The 20,997-nt window shown below is 49.8% G+C and overlaps 1 protein-coding gene across 1 annotated transcript in view; it reads right to left on the minus strand.

Annotated features, from left to right (window-relative positions):
- The window catches only part of GALNT17 (polypeptide N-acetylgalactosaminyltransferase 17), a gene marked incomplete at its 5' end in the record, with an annotated part of 84,205 nt that extends 82,805 nt beyond the window's left edge, over positions 1 to 1,400 (minus strand). Inside the window, one exon of the mRNA XM_042026581.1 lies at positions 1,207 to 1,400. Coding sequence (XP_041882515.1) covers positions 1,207 to 1,400 — 194 coding nt within the window. The remainder of the gene's footprint in view (positions 1 to 1,206) is intronic.
- Between the last annotated feature and the right edge of the window lie 19,597 nt (positions 1,401 to 20,997).

A 20,997-nucleotide genomic window follows, 5' to 3' on the forward strand; every position in this document is an offset into this window, starting at 1 on the left:
GAAGGAACAAGAGCTGCCCCTGCTCCCAGAGCCTGGACAAGCTGCCAGCACCTGGGGACACAGAGCTGCATCCCTGGCTGCATGATCTTCAGTGCTCTGCAGATCCCAGGCAACAGCTTTGTCACTGCCCCAATAGCACAGTGATTGGGCACGGATCTTTCACAATTGAAACCTCTCTCAGCTCATTTTTTTATCAGGGATTTCACTCCAGGCCTGGACAAACTGACACTTTCCTATTTTGAAGAACACTCTGGCAGCCGTATCTAAAATGAACCTTCACAAAGATAAACTTGCAGCATGTCTTTCCTCCTCCCCTTAACAAAATGATGTGTCACCTCTTTTAAAGCCTCTTCTGTGCTGCTTGGCAGGTAAACACCACCAGCACCTTAAAAGCTCAATCAAAAAAAGGAGAGGAAGGATATTGTCACTGTAAAAACTCCCTTTAAAGGCCCAGATCTCCAGCTGGAGATCCCAGAGTGTCCCAGGAGGATCCCTGTGCTGAGAGGAGCCCAGGGCCTCCAGAGGTCCTGCAGGGACGTGAAGGAGCTGACAAGGAGGGAGGGAGAATCTCTGCACACTTTTACAGGGTAAACTCCAAAGGCTCAGTGAAAGCAGAGCTGAGCTTCTGATGGCACCAATTCCACCCAAAATCCTGTACTGCTTTAGGAAAACAGACTGGGAAGAAATTCACTCCTTTCCCCTGATAAATCATCTTGATGAACTCTCTCACTCTCACCAACTACCTGAAACAAGGGTGGGGCCAGGTGGGGATCACTTTCTTCTCCCAGGTACAACTGACAGAACAAGAGGAAACAGCCTCAAGCTGCGCCAGGGGAGCTTCAGGTTGGATATTGGGAATTATTTCTTCCAGAAGGGGTGGTCAGGCCCTGGCACAGCTGCCCAGGGCAGGAGTGGAGTCCCCGTCCCTGGAGGGGTTTAACAGCCCTGTGGATGTGGCACCTGGGGACATGGGGCAGTGGTGGCCTTGGCAGTGCTGGGGAACAGTTGGACTCGATGATCTTTGAGGGCTTTTCCAACCTCAGTGGTTCTGTGATTCCACGAGCTCAGTTCCAGCCCAGCCACCCCAGTTTGAATGATGAGGGAAGAGCCGACAGCACCAAACCTGAGTGTGAAAGCCACTGGCACTGCTGGTGCTCAGGTGACAGCTGAACACAACCACTCCCTCCTGGAGCACCTGGCACTCACTTGGTTGGGCGATAATCCGGGATGGAACGGTCCAGGGAAATCTTCTCACTGAGGTAGGAGTTGTAGCCATACTTCTCGTGGGGTCCCTTTGCTTTCTCCTCCTCCTCGGGGGACAGGGTGGCTGGGAGGCCACCCTTGCCACGGCCACCATAGCCCTCAATGAGGCCAAGGGACTTGGACAGACCTGAGGGAAAACAAAAACATCATCACTGGTAAAACTCATCATTGGAAAAACCCATCCTTGCTAAAACCCATCCCTGCTAAAACCCATCACAGGTAAAACCCACCCTTGGTAAAACCCATCACAGGTAAAACCCATCCCTGCTAAAACCCATCCCTGCTAAAACCCATTGCTGTTATTTCCCAAAGAAACAAGACTACTCCAAAACTCCTGGGTGTTTGGGTTCCTGGGTGTTTGGGTTCCTGGGTGTTTTGGGTTGGTTTTCTGCAAACATTCCAAATTCTCCTTCTTTGGCCCAGTGCTGGAACAGAAGTGACTCAAGTCTTGCAGTTCCTCGTGGCTCAGGCACGCTGCTCCTGCCAGCCCTGCCCCTGGCGGGCAGCTGATAACCTGTCCTAGGATCTGTGTATTTATTCAGTTGGTGGGGAGGTGATTCAGGCCTCCTTCCCACTCTTGGAGAGGTAATTACATGGAAGGTTAGATGTCCCCAGGAGAAGGATAGGTTGAACACAGAGCAGGAATAAAATAGGGTTGGTTAAGTGCCTGCTGAATGAATTTTTGCTCAGTGTGAACAGTGAACAGCATACAAATGGTACGGATTTAGAAACAATTTCCCCTCAAAGCTTTCTTATCTTTTAAAGTACAGCATTCCCAGACCCTTATCAAGGGGAATTATTTATTTATATCTGTATAGCTGAAGGACATAGGCAAAGTTCAAAATGAGCTGCACATAAAGAACTCCATGGATGATCTGTGGTGCCTGTGGGAAGCTGAGTCCATGCTCATGTTATTATTCATTAGACAGAAAACCTGGAATTTTAATATTTTTCATTAGCAGAGATTCAGTCTCCTTTTGTCAGAAACATAAAAATAATAATGATGGATTCTGTTTTGCTTTTTTGTCTGTTTGGTTGTTTTTTTTTTATAACAGACACCAGGGTATATTCCCATTGTTTCAATGACAGAGGCCTGACAGAACAGGACAGGTTTTGTCACCTCCGAAGCTTCTGAAGGGACAATAACCTTGAGGCTGGTCCAGTTCCCAAACCTGCCACTGACTTCCATTGTCCTGGACAAGACATTCCTGCCTCCCCACAGATTTAAATACTTTTTTCCTCAAAAAGTAGCACTGAGAGGCAGGAAAAAATCAGCTGGGAATGTAAATCACAGTCGGAAGCACAGTTTGAAGAATTATTATTAATTATTTTTATTATTATTATTATTCCTTCTGACAAGGAAGCTCTGAACATCCTTCCCTGCTCCACCAGAGCTGACAGAGCCCCTCTGACCACACTGGGCTTGATTAGGTTTTGTCTGAGGACAGCAACAACAAATCAACTGCCAGGGTTTGCTGGCTGTGACGTGGGGATGGATCCCACATCCAAGCTGCCTTTCCCAGCTCCAGGCTCAGCAGGAGCCAGTGATCACTCAGGAAGGCTGGGAAAGGAGGCACTCTGTGGCCTGCAGAAGGTCAGCAGATCCCTCTGTGAACTTCCCAACCCCAAATACTTCCACTCCAGGAACCCTCAGCATCTCCCAGTTTGCTTTTAAAGCTTAATTTAACTTTTCTTGATTCATTTGAACCCATTTCTCACTGCCCCAGTGCTTCTGCTCTTGGTGCTTTGAAGGCACACACCTGTAAGAGGGGCTGCAGGGAAGTGGGGACTTCCTGAGGAGGGCAGAGGCTCCATGCATGGAGGACACTCAGTGGGATGTGGGAACCAGGAACATCCCAGCACCTGGCTCTGCTTAGAGCAGGTTTTAAAAACACAAGCTCTGGTTATTATCAACACTAATAACAGATAATTAACTCAGACACCAAGGCAGTGCTTCTCGCAGAGCTCCACACTTGAAGCCAGCAGGGAAAGATGATCCCTCCAAGGCTAATCCATCCCCCACAAGATCCCAGTCAGCCTCCAGAGGTTCTTATCTCTGGCTCAGCTAAGGGAATTGTGCTCCCAACCACAGCACCTCGGTGAAGGACCTGGAATTCGAGGTGAGGAACCTCCCTCTGTTCACAACACCACCAGCCACAGAGGCCACGCCAGCCTGGGGGCCTGAGCTGCCCTTTGCAGCAGTAGGAGATGCCTGGAGCAGGGATGTCTTTGCCAGGCAATTCAAACTGACAGGCTGGGTGCCCTCTCCAAGCAGCCAAACTCCAATCCTGCTCCACCAGGAGAGGGATGGGAGCTGCTGGACAGCCCAGGACACCTGCCCTGCCCACCTGAGCTTTTATCACACAGTTCAGGTACCCCAGTGCCCACTCTGTGCCTCCCAAATCACAGCCAAGGCACGGGCAGAGCCAACCCATGCTCCCAGGCTCGGTGGGAGGCTCAGTGTGAGGGTCCTGCTGAACTCTGCTCCCTACAGAGGCACCAGAGAAAGGCCAAACATGACTTTATACCCACCAGCTTTGAGTGGCAAACCTGTAATGCCATTAACTGCTTTATTCCAAACCACAATCAGGGCAACACTCAGATCCCAGCACACATTTCTCTCTGCTCACTCGGTTTGTTCATGATTTCTGCATATTCTGTCCTTCTACTACTCCAAGTCAGTAAATGCTGATAAACCAACATCATTTAACCAAAGGAATCAATCAAATGGATCCATTTGTGCTGGGCAGGGCTCACCTCGAGCCCACCATCCTCCCTTCCAGGAGAGCACCAGGACAGGCACGCAGGGACAGTCATGGAGATGAATATTCCCAGGTGGGATGTGCCAGGCAGGATCCTCTGGCTGTCTCTGTGCTGGTTAAACATTTCCTCTCCAGTCCAGGCTGTCAGGAGGGCTCAGCAATGTCACTTTGGTGTGTGGCACTCAAAGCAGGAATCAAGGAACGTTTGGCCAGGAAGATAATCCATGTCCAAACAGAACAGGAGATTTGTTTCCAGCTGGCTGAAAAGGTGCCTCAGGAGAGGCAGAGCTGAAAACAAATGGTCACAGCCCATCCAGTCAATCCATTCACTGGCTTTTATTCACCACATTTTTGGGCACCTTTCTGTGAACTTGAGGTGCCTCTGCTGTGATGTCAGGAATTGCCCTGAGCCCAGCCCATGTGGCTGCTCAGGATATTCTGGGATTCCATGAAACCTGCTTGAAATTGGCCTGGAAGGGCCAGATGTGACACACAGAGACACCATGAGCGAAACAGAGCAAGAGCATGGTGCCATCAGCTCATTTCCTGGGAGAACAGGGCTGAAAGCACAGAGCCAGGGCTGTTTCCGAGTCACAGGGCGAATCCTTTGTCATTCTGGGCAGGCACAAAGCAGGAGTGCTGAACCTCTGCCAGGAAGTCTCTCCTGATGCCTGCTCCAGCCTATCTCTAGTGATAAACACCACTAATCCCCACAAAAACTCTTGATCTTTGGAGTGAATTCAGCCTCCAGGGAATTCTGCAAGCTCAGGAGATGGGAACGGGCTGCATGGAGATGAGGACTTGGTGCAGATCCCAGCTCTGAGCAGCCACGAGCTCCACTCATCCCAAAGCCCCACTCACCCAAACCAAAACCAGGACTTTTTTTTTTCAGAATCTCCTAAAAATTCAGAACTTTGGAACAAATAGAATATATTGCTATTGTACTGCAGGAATAGAAGGGAAAAGAAAAACCACGACACCACTTGGAGCTGCCGAGATCTGAGCCCTTCCTGCTGAAAGGGCCCTGAGACAGGGGATCCCTGGGGACTGGCAGGAGTTGGTTTTCTTCAAGATGATATGAAAATTTAATCTCTACAGCAAAAATATTCGTAGACTGAGCACAGTTAGAGTAAATATATCTGGTTCTTCTCAAGCTGAGTGTATTTCAGGAGGAGCCAGGAGTTTTCTAGGACAGAGAAAACCTTTAGTGAAATACAATCTAATGTGATTCCCAGCCTTCATTTCCAAAGGCTCCCCGGGAGCTAGAGGGGGAGAAAAGCTTTTTGCTCCACATCAGCCTGGATGAAGGAAAACATTAACCCTCCCATACAACCCTCAGCTGAGGAAATTTGTGACTGAGGGGGCTGGGGAAGAAGGAAGAGCCCTGAAATGAAAAGGCATTTCTGAGAAACAGGTGCTGAGTGGGGGCAAGGAAGGAAAAGAGCATCAACCTTGCAGTGCCTAAGGGGGTCACAGGGGGCTGGAGAGGGACTTGGGACAAGGGATGGAGGGACATGACAGGGGGAATTAGATGAGATATTGGGAAGGAATTCTTCACTCTCACCCTGGCACAGGGTGCCCAGAGCAGCTGTGGCTGCCCCTGGATCCCTGGCAGTGCCCCAGGCCAGGCTGGACACTGGGGCTGGGAGCAGCCTGGGACAGTGGAAGGTGTCCCTGCCCATGGCAGGGGTGGCACTGGATGACCTTCAAAGTCCCTTCCCACCCAAACCATTCTGGGATTCTAATAAAGGAAAGATACTTGGAAAAGCAAAATTTTTAGCTGCATCCTTCTGTATTTATATCTCCTGCAGCACGAGCTACAGAGCACACACAGCTCAGGGTGAAAGCCACATTCCAATGGGAAGAGGAACACAAAGCCCCCCTTCTCCAGAAGAAATAAATAAATAATACTGAAATAGTCCTGGAAAGCACAGGAACCATGAAAACAAAACCAAAGCAGATGTCTCTGCAAAGTGCAGCCCTTACTCACTTAAGCACAGTGCATTTTCCTGCCCCAAGAACTCTCACAGGGGTGTTTGTTCCTGGCCTAAGTCAGCCACAGAGCTGAAGGCCACCAAGCAATCTCTGGCGTGGGGAAAAAGCCAAACTGGGAGGTAAATGGCCCAATGTGGGAGTGTGTGACCTGCAGGGGACAGAGAGAGAGAGGACACAGCAGAGAGCCTCTCAGGGCATTGATGAGAACCAGCTACAAAGGGCACAATGTCCCAGGAAATGCTGGAAATGATGGGAACTGCTGAAGTTTTTAGTGCTGTGCTGCTGATCGCTGCAACACAGACTGTTAAAGGGAGGGCTCATTGCTGAAAAGGGGCATTGGCAGGAGAACAGGCACCAGCTTTCCTCTGCAGCTTTGGTAGAACCTGGGGCATGGGATTTTCTCTCCTTGCAGCAGTTTTTCCACCATTTTAGCCGGTCTTTGCTCAGAGCTGTTGTTTTTGGGGTAAATAACTCCCACTCCTCTGGCTGTACCTGTGTGCCAGGGAACGCTGTGCTGCCACAGGGCTGTGGGAACTGGGCAGGGAATACCAAACACAGCTGAGCCTGGCAGCTTCCCTTGCTGTTACTGCCTCCCCAAAGCATCCTTATAGTCCTGCAGGGGAAACTAAAAGTAGCAGTAAAGGGATCACAAGTGGAGAGTTTGCTTTCTCCTGGGGGAAAAAAAAAAATATATATATATATATATATAAAGTTTTAAAATGAGCTTAAACAGTAGAGCCCAGTGAAAAGCCAGCTGAACCTTGTACAATTCTATTCACTGTACCTGCTAAATTGACTTTTTCCAGGGCTGACCACTTATCAAAAGGTTATCCCCCAAATCAGATGCTGCAGCTAAAGGGTCAGTGCTTCCCCTTCCACTGAACAGTCCTTTTCCAGCAGCTGGATTTTAGCATATCAGAACATCTCCCCCAGGGCACAGAGCTGCCTGCTGTCCTTCACCCTGCAAATGATGTGTTGGTTTGCTGCAGAGATTACCATGAGCATGGTGACTTTCAAAAGTGGGGGGGGTCAAGAAAACTCCCACCCTCTGCCTTCACGCTGAATGACAAATGGGAACTCAGAAAAAGCAGCAGATGAATGGGCCCAGGCTTGGCAAGCAGGGATTTTAGCAGACACAGACTGGAAATAGAACATATTTTACCTGTACTCCAACATATTGCATCTCTGAAAAAGCTCCTGTCTATGAAAAATAATGTGAATAATGCTGGCTGAAATGAATTTGTCCAACAGAGCATTAAGATTTCACTTAAATAATTGTGACAGGTGGGGGTGAGGGAATTGAACCCATTTTCTTGCAGCCCAGCCAGGCAAGGACAAAAACCAGGATGGGAACAGCTCATTGCTAAATATATTTAATAATACAACCTTTTTAATGCCAGGCTGGATGAGGCTTGGAGCACCCTGGTCTGGTGGAGGGTGTCCCTGCCCATGGCAGGGGGGGAATGAGATGAGCTTTAAGGTCCCTTCCAACACAACCACTCTGGGATTCTCTGATTTAAGCTTAGATTAAATGACGACCTGTAGAAGAATGTTTTAAACCCAGCAGTGCTTAAATCATTATGGGAACAGCCAGAAACATCGAGGTTTCTCCCCACCTTGCACTCCTTGGAAAGGAGGGAGAAGGGAGCACGGTCACTGCACAGGCTTGAAGTCTCGTGTGAAATGTTTAAGCACAAATATACATTTATATATCCACACCCACAGGGATTCAGAAAAGAAGTTTTCTTATCAAATGGGAATGGAAACAGAGGGAAATTACCTTTGGAGCCAGAGGGAGGATGAGCACCCAGAGCAAGGACAATACAGTCATCAGGACAATGTCAAAGCCTATTTAGCCTATTACACTACCAAGTTCTGCTTCCAAATTATCATTTCCCAATCAAGATTTGCCCCTGGCACAAAATAACAGAAATCCTTCCCCAGGCTGAGGCTATTTAGTTCTGAGGAATGATTTATTTGGTTCCAACACCTGGGACTAGTAAAAGAGCTTGGACATCGCTCTGTCCTCCCTGAAAGTCCAAAAATAGTGGCATTTACCACTCTGTTCACATTGATGAAATAACTTGTTGAAAAAGGCAGAACTTGGCAGCAGAGCTGGTGCAGAGCAGAAATCCATCAGCTAAAGAAAGCTCTGTGCAGCTCAGCACTGCTGCCATGGGAGTCTCAGGCAGAGAGACCTTGTTCAGACACAAAACACGAGACTGAAGGTGATTCATGTCCCAGGGAAAACCTGCACACGTGTGAGGCATTCCTGGCGATGTGAGAGCAATGCCCTTCCCTGTGGGTACAGCCACCAGCACCCCAGGAGCTGTCCTGCTGCTGGACCGCCCCTCCCAAAGGGGAAATCCCACTCAGGAAGCCAATCCCTTACAGCTGTTACAGGTTTGTCCCAAAATGACCAGTTACACCCCACTGCCCTTCGTGTTCATTCACATTCACAGCACCCGCAGCTGCCTGGGAATTCTGGAGAACAGCCTGGGATCCAGGAGCAGGGAGGGATGAAGGGTGCTGGCAGAAAAGGTAAAGAAAAGAGCTTGTTGCAGCAATCTCACCTGCATGTCATGACACAAATACAAATTTACAACTCGGACTGACATATGGGATCATCACATTCTGGAAATACTGGAGGAAAGGGAGGAAAAAGAGGCGAAAAAGAGCAGATCACAGCGTGTAACAAAAAGGAAAATCAGGGTTAAAACCATCGCTAAGACCATTTAGTGAGACAGCTGACTCCAGTTACACCACACCTGTGTTTGAGATGTCAGAGAACTCCAGAGAACTGGCTTTAGTGAGCCCTGCCTAAGGGCTGCTTTCAGGGATTCAGTATTCCTGGGATTCAGGCACAAGCATTTCCCCACCAACACACAGCAAGGTATTTCCATGAGCTGGTCAGAACAGTCCAGAGCAACCTTCCCATTGGCTTCTCCCTGGTCTGTTCCAGTGGCACAAATCTCCACAAAGCACCACCATGCCCAGGCAGCAGTGAGAAAGCACAGCGGAGCCTCAGAGAGGGGAGGGAGCTCTGTGAAGAGCACCCAACACAAAATCCCAGACTGGTTTAGGTTGGAAAGGACTTTAAATCCGATCTCATCCCCACCCCTGCCATGGGCAGAGACACCTCCCACTGTCCCAGGCTGCTCCCAGCCCCAATGTCCAGCCTGGCCTTGGACACTGCCAGGGATCCAGGGACAGCCCCAGCTGCTCTGTGCCAGGGCCCCCCAGCACAGCCAGGGACAAGTGAGGAGACCCAAGCAGGGAGAGAAGAGATGCCCCACAGAGCAGAGCACATCCCCCAGCACAGCCCACCAGGACAGCAGCTTCATCCAAGGCACCAGAAGCACATCTGCAAGGCTGGAGCACCCTTGGTGAGACCTCTGCCATCAGCAGCCTGGGCTCAGTGCAATTCCAGGACCTTCATCTCCACCACTGTCACTCGGCAGACAAAACACTCCACAGGCTCCTCCCTCTAGCCTTTGGGCCATTTCCCCCTCCTCAGACGCCAGGCCCATGCTGGGGGAGCAGGGCTGGCTGCTCCAGCCCAGCCTGAGCCTGGGGTCACCTGCTGAGGCTCCAGGACCACAGGGGCTCTGGGCCCACGGCTGCTGCTGTGGATGCTCCGTGAGAGGAGGATGGAGGGAATTATGCCAGGCTCTCCTCACCCTGCCAGCAGCCAGGGGAAAGAGCCACACTAAAAGCTTTGCCCAGCCATCCATCTGCTGGGAGGGAACCCACAGGGAGCTAAAACCTGATGAGATATCGTAAGGGGAGTCTGTATTAGCAGCTACCAAGGCCACAGACCACAACCCACGGCAGAGCCTGACGCTACAGATCTGACACTGTTCCAGTAACTTCAGAGATCAATCCAGGGCCTGTCACCATTCCAAAGACAGACAAGGTCCCTGGCCCCGGCACCTAATGGGGTATTGATTCTCCACACACCTGAGTGCGAGCTTTGCTGAAGGGTGGGCTTTGCTGAAGCCCCCAAACCGTTCCCAGCCATGTGCCTGGCTCGGTGCCTGTGGGTGGCAGGAGCTCGAGGGAGCAAGGCCAAGGGCAAAAACAACCTTGCACATTTACACCGGGCAGCCAAGGGCCCATTTGGGTGATGAATTAAGCAATTACCTGCAGCTTTACTTTTAGGAGGCAGGCTGCAATTCAAGCAAGAGAGAACTTATCTTGCTCTCCTCTCTGAGCTGCCAGGACATCGCTCTGGCAGGACACTCTCCTACGTGCCAGGCTGCTCAGAGGCCGTGGCAGGAGCAGCTCTGTGCCCAGGGAAATCACAGACATCCCATTACTGGGAGTCTTCAAGGTCAGGCTAGATGGGGCTTTGAGTGACCATTGGAACAAGATGAGCTTCACAGGTCCTTTCCATGCTGAGGTTGGAAGAGTCTGGAAACTTCTTTACTACAGGCAGTTTCAGAAGTTCCCAAACCCTTCCATCCTCAGCAGCAAAACATCAGCCCTCACATTTGTGCTCAGGGAGTGATTTCAGAGGCCAAACTGCAAACTGTTCATCCCCAGGCAGTCACTCCCACCACCACTCCGGGCTCAGGCAGACCTTTTGTTGAGCTTTCATTGCTGCTTTTATCCTCCAGTGCAAAATTTCAGTTCTTTGGGTAACGCAGTCCATTCCCACCCAACCATCACGACCCTTCTGCTTCCAGGCAGAGCTGCTGCTTGGGCACAGAGATGTCAAACTTCAGTGCCAGCCCAAAACCACACAGCCAAAGGTGGAGAAACAAGGATTTCCTAAATCCACCTTTTCCCAGAGTAGCTGTGAGTGGAGTTGCACCTGCAGTGTGATGGGATTACCACAGGAACTGGAGCAGAACCACGGGAACAAGCATGGAAGCGGGGAAAGAACAGAACCCACAAAAACACAAGCCAACAGTTTCTGAACCCCATTCAAAGGTTATAAATAATATTTAGCATTTTTATTTTCACAAGGAATCTGTGATTTCCAGATCGTGTCTCTATAGCAAGCTGTTAGTGTTTGTGCTTTCCTCCAATGCATGTGCCTGTTTTCCTTCTGAAAACATTTCCTCTCTGTATAGATTGGCCTCTTGGAAAGGGGAAAATCGTTGCCATTTGGCAAGATAAGAAATAAAGAAACCCCACAGTGGAAGTGCAGACGTCATCGGTGCAAAAGTGGCTGCCCAGGTTTTGCGCTGACTTTTGTGGGTAGGTGGGAGGTTACACAACACTGTGAGCCCCGTGCACAGGGCACCCCCTCCACAGAGCCCTGGGAGAGGCAGAAACTGCAGATGGTCACCAAAACACCTCCCAGGCTACAGCACCTTACAGAGGCCTCCCTGTTTCCCACTCCTGAAGTGTGGGGAAGGGAGGAAAACGCGGGTGGTGTTTGTAACCCAAGGCCCAAGCAGAGTTCGAGGTCACTGAGACAGGCTGGGCACCAGGGGACAAAGAGGGGACGTGGGGGTGTACCCTGAGAGCCCCACTTGCACAGGGGCCCTCAGAATGCTGCCAGGTTTCTCCAGAGGGGCCCTTTGGTCCAAATAATCCCTCCCTGGGCTACCTCGAATGTGCTCATTCTTTAAAGACCAACAGATCAGAGAAGGGATGACATTGCCCAAAATTGGCTTTCCCCAAAAAAGAATGTAATTTTGATGTGAGCATGGCTGCAGAGAGAGGGTTTACAAGTGCATCATCAGCAAGTGTGTACAAGCTTCATCCCACTCATGGCATTTTACTGAGCTGTGAACGCACTAATTACTTTTTAAGGTCAAGAAAGTCCATTTGGCAAGGGTTTGCTTGGTGCATTTAACTTCTGTGCTCAGGCACTGTCCTCACTCAGTGCCCAAGCCCATTTACTGCTGGTTTTGGGGTGTGACTCAGTGCTCTCAGACGCACAGAGCACCCCAGAGAGTGCTTGTGCTCTTCAAGCTCCTTCCGTCTGTTTGTGCTCTGCCAATGGGCCGTAGGGGTGACACAGCCAAAGCCAGAAATAAAGGAGCTAATTTGGCCATTAGAGAGAAATCTTCTCCACTGCAGTGCCTTTATCCCTGCACACATCTGCAGCCTCCTGCCAAACACGGCAGCCACGGAGCCGGGCTGCTTTATGTAAGGGATGCATTGTTGGAATGAGCACAGCAGACGCCTCCTGGACACAAACCTGGCATTGTCCCAGTGCCACCCAGTCTCTGTGTGGGGAAGGCAGAGCTTTGTGTGCATCCAAGGACCCTGCTACCAAACCCAGCTCGCTGAAACCACTCAAGTGCTCAAGGAAAGCATGAGCTGAACTGCTTTGCCTCGAGGAGTGAGCCGGAGCTCACCCTCCACCATCCACGCACATCTGAGAATGGTTACACTGCTCAGCATTGGGAACAGCTCCTCAGAGGCCCCAGATCTGTGACTGTTTAACTCTGTGTTTCTGTAGAGAGCTTCTGATGATAGACACTAAGTGCTTTAAAACCATAATTAATGCTCAAAGCACTCCTGAGAGGCAGCTAAATATAGGAGTGGGAGTTTCAGCTACCTGGAGTAGGACTGTCCTTGATCCTTTGTAGAACTCTTGGTACAATTCACAGTATAATAGGGTCTCGGTCCCATTGTGTTTGAGGCTCCCAGAGAATTCAGGGGAAAACACACCTCACTCCTTATCTAGGTGTCAAACACAGAAAATAGTTTATCCAAGGTGACTTAGCCAAGGATTAGTGTTTACAGACAGAACCTGATCTCTTAGGAAATTAGAGAAAGGAAATTCGAGAACCTGCCATGGCAGGGGGTTTCCTCCAGAGGCCCTGCCCTCTGGAGTGACCACACCAAGTGACAGGTGGCACCTGAGCACTGACCACTCTGCTTTGACTGCCAACCCCTGGCTCTGTGGCTGATCTGGAAGGACCAGATCAATCCAGAGGGCCTTGGCCACTCCAGCACTTCACAGGATCCCATTTTTAGCCGAAGAGGAGCGTCTGGAGCTGTTTTGTGAGAGCCAGGTGTTCAATGAGAAGAAGCCCCTGAGCTGGATCATGCACCCAGGTGTGTGGTGTCCCCATGGGCCTCCCTCAGCCTTGTGCCCTGTGGAAGGGATTCCCAGATGTCCTGGGGAGTGCCACCAGTGCCAGGACAGTGCACCCCTGCCACTGCATTTTTCACTTGGGGAGCAGAAGGCAAAGAGGACTCACAAAACATGGCCTTTGCCAATCCTTCCCTCTGGAGGAGCTGCATGACTTCCCAGGCCAGCACAGTCCTCATCTCCATTCTCCTTCCCACCCTCCCATCCCTCCAACACACACACACCTCCTTCTTCTGTCATTCCATCCTGCCTCCATCTCATTTCCACCCCTCTGAGTTCCAGTCTCCTTCCACACCACATCCCCTGAACACTTCAGTCCTTGCTCCCCACAGTCCCCTCCTGTCCCCAGCACTGCACATCCTCTGACCTGCCCTGGAGCAGCCAAGATCAGGCCTGAGACTCCCACCCAGACTGCCATGAGTACTAATTAATTCCCCCTAAAACCCGTGCTAATGAATAACCCTGCAGCTGCCCAGCTCACAGGCAGTGACTACTCTTTTTGTGTTGATACTTACAGTTTAAAAAAAACCTCTAAATGCCTTCCCATTGCTTGTCCTAGACAGGCAGGGAGAAATCCAAATTGTTAAGGCCATATTTTAATTAATTCCCAAACTGATAATCTTAAACAATTTGGGAAGTATCTTGCAACAGCTCAAAGTGAATTATATCCTCCCCTCCCTCTTCCACCTCCCTGAGGAACACAATCAGCACCCACCTGCCAAAGCTTGGCCCTCCTCACCCTGCAGCAAACTGAAGGAGTTAAGAGGGCAACAAAAAGTGTTGTTGTACAAAACCCAGGGTCAGCAACCTCCTTTAGCAGCTCCCTGCCTTTGCAGGTCAGGTTTAGCAGGGAATCTGCTGCTCTCTGGAAAATGCAGCCTCGGTGGACATGGAGCTGCCAAACCCTGAGCCTCATCCCCTCCCAGGCCCAGGAGCTGCTGTGGAAAAGATGCCCTAAAAAGAGGAGAGTCGTGCTTAAAATCCCCAGAATGAGAACAAATCCAAGCAGAGAATGAAAATCTGACCTCACTGGGAACATGGGACAGACGAGAGAAGCTGAGGACCTGAAGTGGGGACACCTTCCTCTGTGGGGACAGGTCACTCTCTCCCCTGACTCACTCGAGGGCTGAAGGGGATCATTTCTTTTCCCCCACTCTTTCCTAAAGACATCTTTCCAGGATCTGCCACTTTTTTCTTCTGTCTTGCCTTGGCCAAGCCTTCCACACCCCCAGTGTGCAGACTGTGTTGTCCTTGGGGAAAGGACATATTTTAATTAATTCCCAAACTGATAATCTTAAACAATTTGGGAAGTATCTTGCAACAGCTCAAAGTGAATTATATCCTCCCCTCCCTCTTCCACCTCCCTGAGGAACACAATCAGCACCCACCTGCCAAAGCTTGGCCCTCCTCACCCTGCAGCAAACTGAAGGAGTTAAGAGGGAGGAAATATTAAGGGTATTTCCCTTCTGAGCAAAGCAGCTCCTGCTTCAGATGGGCATCAAGAGAGAAACCACAAGCATTACTTCCACTTCTCCATGTTTACTTATTAAGGAAATCCCATTTTTGGACAACACCTAAGAGCAACTTGGATCTGTAATTCAAAGAGAATAACAAATGGTGAGCAGGAAGTGAGGAAAGGCAAGTTTTGGGCTCAAATCTTGCATTTCCTGTACACACTTTCACAGTGGAAGGTGACTGCAGGACTGCACTTGCTCTTCAGTGCTGCTTTTCCAGTCTAAAGCTTCCCATCACACCAGAAATTCCCATCCTGCTTCCCCTTTCCCACAGTCACCCTGTGCTCACAGCCCTCCGGCATCTCCACAGCCAAGTGGCTTCCAGCCCATCCCCACGCACAAATCCTGCCCTGTGCACCAGCCAGCCCTTCCTTTTCCTTCCTTTTCCTTCCCTCCCCCTCTCCTCCTACACTTTCTGTGCCATGATCCACCCTCCTGCCTCAGCCGTCTCATCCCTACACGTGCTCGAGGTCCTCAGGAACATCCTCCAGTGCCACCGACCTGCTCCAGTGCCTTTTTCCTCTCAGAGAGGGAGTATTGGTGTTTCTGGCTATTAAAGCATCTAATGGCAGCATTCATCCCCCTCTTCCTCAAAACTGACCCTTCTCACTTCACCCTACCAGCAGACAACCCTGGGTACCAAAACCCTTTTATTCTGCACATCCAGGTTTTATTCCTCTGGATACATTTGTCTTCAGTTTTCAAATTATTGGTGGAAACATTGCCTTCAGAAACCCAGAATCCAAACCACCAAGGTGAACATCTTCAGGGGCTGGTGCTGATTTGGCATCAACTACAATTCAGCCTTGAAACAAAGACTGCAGGACTTTGAAATCCGAAATTTGGAGTTGAACTTTCTAAGTCTGTGAGAGCCTTCCCTGGAGGAAAGGCAGGAAGAACCGTGAACCTGATGCACTGCTGTGCTCTGCAGGAACTTCAAAGTGAGCCATTAGATTCATTTGCACGAGTCAAAGTAAGTTTTGAGCCTCAGAACCCACAGCTGGGAGCCCTGGGTGCAGGGGGACAGCACCTAAAGGCATTGCAGCATTGGCAATTACTCTGCACACCTTCTGCTGGGGATTAAAACAAGCAGTGAACTCCTGAACCCGAGGTGCTGAAATGGCTTTGGAGCAGTCTGACCTCCTGGGAGTCCTTCCTCTTGCCTCTGTGAGCCCCAGGACACATCCCTTTTATCTCAAACGGACCAGTTTGCTGCAGGTCAGGGCTTTCGGAGGGGAGCGTTTACTGAATCTCATTTCAGACCCAGGAAAAGTTTCCTCTGTGGCACATCACCCCCATTACCTACTTGTGTCCATCATCACTTCCCTAATTTCGGTACCAGGCAGAGAAGGAGCAGCTGGAACCAGGTTTTTTCCTCTGTTTATGCAGGGGGCAGGGCAGGGCAAATAGAACACACAAAAATACAGCACAGAAGTAATAAATGTATTTGTGCTGCTCAAGGTTTCTGCTCCAAACTGGGGCTGGCAGGAGTTTGTGGTACTAGGAATTATCTTGCTAAAAAAACAACAACAGAACATCCTTTTTAAAGGTCAGATTCTCAGGAGGATACATTTAGAAGGACAGTATCACATCCTCTAGGCCAAGCAATTTGTCATATTTTCAATACATGCTTGGAAGGGATGCGCTGCTCATTTCAACTAGAGCAGCCTCAAAAATCAATTGTTTTCAGACCAAGGCTTTTGAAACAGCACATGTGCTACACCCCAAACCCCCCAAAATCCCCACCCCGTTTGCCAGCACAGGCAGAGACCCTGCCAGCCCAAGGAGAGGCCTGGGAGGGGAGTGGAAACTGGAAAATACTCTGCACAAATGAAGGCTAAATGGACATTTCTGGCTGTGCTTTGATGTCCCAGCACGGCTGTTCTTCTGTAACCCAGAGCAGAGGGAAAAACCTCAGGATGAGAATATCTGACAAAAAAAGACAATATATGTTTACTAACGTTTCAAAAGGTCCCAGGGCAAATTGCCCAATTTTGCACAGATTAATTAGAGTCATTAGTTAAGTCATTAACTGTAAGGTCTGTGAAGCACCGTGTTATTTTATTGTTCTTTTGTACTCAATGAGATCTTGATACATGACTGGGTTTCCTGAACACCACCTAGGAACAAATAACCAATGACAACAGCAATAAATGAATATATTTAAGGTGACTGCAAGACTCTGGGGCAAGCCTCAGTTAATCAGCACAACTTTATCACCCTCAGGAGGGAGGTGAGCCTGGCCTGGGGGCTCTGTGTGCTCGTGCCACAGCAAAGCCAAGGAGCCCCACAAACTCCCCTGGGTCTGAGACTGGGATTATTGCATGGCTGAGACTGCAGGCACTGAACGGAATTTTACCAAATCTGCTTTTATCTTTTGCAGTGTCAAAACTCTGATCTGCAGCCAACGCTGACTTATTTTTAAACACTTGCCAGTGTGTTATAAAATGAACATCCCTCCCCTCCCCAGGCTGGGGAGAGGAGCTGCTCCTCCTCCAGGAGCAAACCCCATCTGCTGCAGCTCCTGGGATCCACCACGTGGGAGGAAGGCAGGGCAAGAGCCTGGTGGATCCAACTGCACTGAGCACTCAGAGCTCTGGGCTGGTGGGGATCAGCCAAAGGCTGGACTTGATCTTGGAGTCTTTTCCAACTGGGATAATTCTATCAATCACCAGCAGGATGCTTTTAGGAGCACCTGACGGGCAGCCTGTGCCCATTTCTTGGTATCACTCTCTGAGAGCTCATGGAGCTTCCTCATGTGAGTTGACTGCACTTTGTGCTGTAAATACAACTTCCTCTTATTCTCCACCTTAATGCCTACAACCCCCAACATTTCCATCAAGCTCTTCCCTCGCAGAGGCAATGAAACCCCAATGAAACCCCAAACACCGGGGCTGTGTGTGGGCTGTGCCAGCCCCTCAGCGCCGTGGTGTTCGTGCTGCACAGGAATGTCTGTCCACAGAGCAGCAGGAGAAATGCTTCCCATATGGGCCCTGAAATAAATACCTCATCCCATAATTCCCCATATGTTACATGCCTGTAATTGTCTGCAGAAAGTAACTTGCTCTTTATGTGAAAAAAAAAAAAAAACCCACCAAAACCCTGCTGTGCATATTTCTGGCTTTTATTCAGCTTGGCTCTGTGAATGCTGGGTTAGGCCATGCATTAGTCAAATGAAATAATAAACAGCTGAAAATCATTACACAAGGCCTAATCCTATCTTAAGGATAAGTCTATATCCTAGACTTAGTAATCAAGTACTAAGTCCTATTTCCTATTATTAGTAACGGAAAAAAAGTGTGATTCTGGTAAAAGTTTTCAGGGAATCACAATTAATGGCCAGGAAAAAAAAATCAGTAACTTTTCTTCTCAGGTTTGATTCTCTATTCAGAGTAATGTGGCCACTGCTGCCGTGCCTAAAACAAGCACATCATGTTTTCATTCACATAATTCCCTGTTCTGTGAAATTTAAACAAAATCCGTATGTTGGCAGCAGCTACCAAATACCTCATGGCCCAAACCACCACCAGCAGCTCCACAAAGCCAGTTTTTCCCTCCTTCCAGCACGCCACCCTTCCAGGCCATCTCCTCTGCAAAGCCACACTGGAGCAACAACACGTGGCTGCAATACCTTGTCAGCAGAGGAGGGGGGGAAATCACTCCCCAAGGATGCTGTGCCCACGGTCAGGTAGAAAAGCTGACATTTGGGTGCAGCCAGCTGAGCTGGAAGAGCCCAAAGCTCTTTGCAATCACATGGATTAAAACTCTCCAAGTTCGGAGCTCAGCATTACCCAGCACACGGGGCTGGCTGAGAAGGAGTCTGGTGGTCCCTTCCTTTCCATCAGAGCTGGATGGTACCTCTGGATGGACAACTCTGAGTCCCACCTGGGATCCTTTGTTTCATGGGCAGAGGTTGTTTTTAATCACCAGTTGGGTAAGGTAAAGGCAGAGAAGGAATTCCCCCCTGCACCACCACCAGAATTAGAGGCAAGTGGTCCATGACCTTTCTAAGTCCTTTGTGTCACATACGCTGCAGAAATACAGAGAAATAGCCTAAATCACTCTTAGATTGGAGACTCACTAAGACTGCTCAGGCCTGGAAAAACAGAGAGTTTGGAGAATTTCCCCCTCAAAAGCCAAAGCTTTGGGCAGCTGTGACTGTGGGAGCACAGCCCCTCACGGGAACACTCCGGTCACACAAGTGTCACTCCCCAGTGTCCCCAGCAGAGCAGTCCCACCAAACATGACATCAGTCACACCCCACAAGTCCACCCTGAGGAACACATCTCCAGTTCCCTCACTGCTGGGAAGGAGCACTTCCAGGAACCAGGAATGCACCCAGGAACAGGAACAGGCTCAGAGGAATGGTCAGGTTTGACTGGATGGTCCTTGTGGGTCACTTCCAGCTCAGGATATTCCATGATTCTGTGAGCACTGAAGGCAGCCAGCTGGAGCAGCAACAAAGCCAGGAAGAGGAACCACAGATTTCTTGCATCTTTCTGAGCACTTGACTTGGGCTTGGCTATAAAACATTTATAGGAGTTAGGATGCTGCACAGCAAAGGCAAGAACAATGCTGTTATTCCCTCTCTGCAGTAAGTTTGGATTCTGCAGCTTTTGCTGGAAAATCAGCAGGCAGGCACACAGAGCAGCCAGGCTGGAGGCTGAGGAGACTCTCCAAGCAAAGGGAAAACATGTGCCTTCCACAGCTCACTGGCAATTCTCCCACTTTAAGGTTATCCAGCAATAAATTTAGTGGCAGATCTCTGGGTTTTGTCTTTTGAGGCACGAATACTTCAGGCCTTACAGTGCAAGTATAAATATAATGTAGGTGATGGCAAAGGAGGAACAGTTCTGCTATAAAACACACACAGCTAAATGCTACTTTGAGGGAATCTGAAGGAGAATCAGTGATTTCACAGGATGAGTTTTCCCCTGGAAACCTGCTCGTTTTCTAACATCTCAATACATCTGTGCAACCCTTTTAAAAATCCAGCCATCCAACAGATCCAGCCGGGGCAATGCTATCACAAACACTAAATAAAACCCCAATACCATTAGAGCAGTGCCTTTCACAGGCAGCAAGCCGTGATTAAGATAAGAAAGGTGAAGAAACCCCGGAGATTCGAGGAAGGAGCAGCTCCAGGGGTGTTTGCTGGAGTGGATCCAGCAGCATCACAGCCCAGCTATCTCCCATGTCATTGCCCCATCAGATTGCTGCAGCACATCACAGCCTGTCACACACTCCCAGCACAGCCTCCACGTCTCTCCAGCAGCACATCTGTCATCCTGGGAGCTCTTCACTCATCTCTGCTCCATCTTAGGCCTGTGCATGATGCTCACACGTGCCACAGCAACTCCTCGAAGCAACAGATTTTCCTTCCCACTGAGGCAGCACAAATGGGTTTGTTACCTTGGCTGGAGCTCAGTGTGAACAGCAGAGAGCCTGGCTGTGTGTAAAACACAGAGCCAGAGCCAGCTGGGGCTCAGGGGCTCTCTCCTTTTACTGACCACCTCTGCATGTTCCCAGCTCTGATAAAGAAACACATTAAAAAGGTTTCCCAGCCTCAGGCCAAATCAGAGCTCTGGTTTAGGCCTATTACACACTATTTACATTTGGAGAGAGAATTTCCAGGCAAGCACCCACAGCCAGGTGTTTAAGGGTATTCAGACTCTGATTTCCACTGATTTCACTACAAGTTAAATCATATTTAACTTAAATCACAAGTACTCCAGAGTTCAGTAGGTGTTTGGACAATGCTCCCAGGCACAGGGTGGGATTCTTGAGGTGTCTGTGCAGTGCCAGGAGTTGGACTTGGATGATCCTTGTGGGTCCCTTCCAGCTCAGGAGATTCCCTGATTCTGTACTTGGAAAGACAAGTGATCTGTGAGGGTCTGAGCCAAATGACTTGCCTGAGGTCACAGGAGACAAGTGGAAAGAGGTGGAACCTCAATTTGGTCCACAGCAAACTTAACTGATGACAATCTTTCCTCCTGGCACATCAGAGACCTTCGGGGCACAAAAGGAGATGTTTCAGACACCATCTGTGTCCCACTGCCAGGGGATCCTGGCTGCACCTGACCCCACAGCTCTGGATGCCTTTCCTACCCTGGTTTGGGTTGGAAGGGACCTTAGAGCCCATCCAATGCCACCCCCTGCCATGAGCAGGGACACCTTCCAGTGTCCCAGGCTGCTGCAAGTCCCATCCAGCCTGGCATTAAACACTAAAACATATTTAATATGAGCTGTGCCCATCCTGCCCAGCCTGTTTTGGTCCTTGCCTGGCTGGGCCATTTTCCTGTATCAAGTCACAGAATCCCAGGCTGGGCCAGGCTGGAGGGGACCCCAGAGGGTCCCTGGTGCCACCTCCCTGCTCAGGCAGGGCCATCCCAGAGCACAGGGC

This window comes from Corvus kubaryi, unplaced genomic scaffold (genome assembly GCF_017639235.1).
Source record: "Corvus kubaryi isolate FWS band 111438036 unplaced genomic scaffold, C.kubaryi_AGA036_p1.0 37284, whole genome shotgun sequence".
NCBI lineage: Eukaryota > Metazoa > Chordata > Aves > Passeriformes > Corvidae > Corvus > Corvus kubaryi.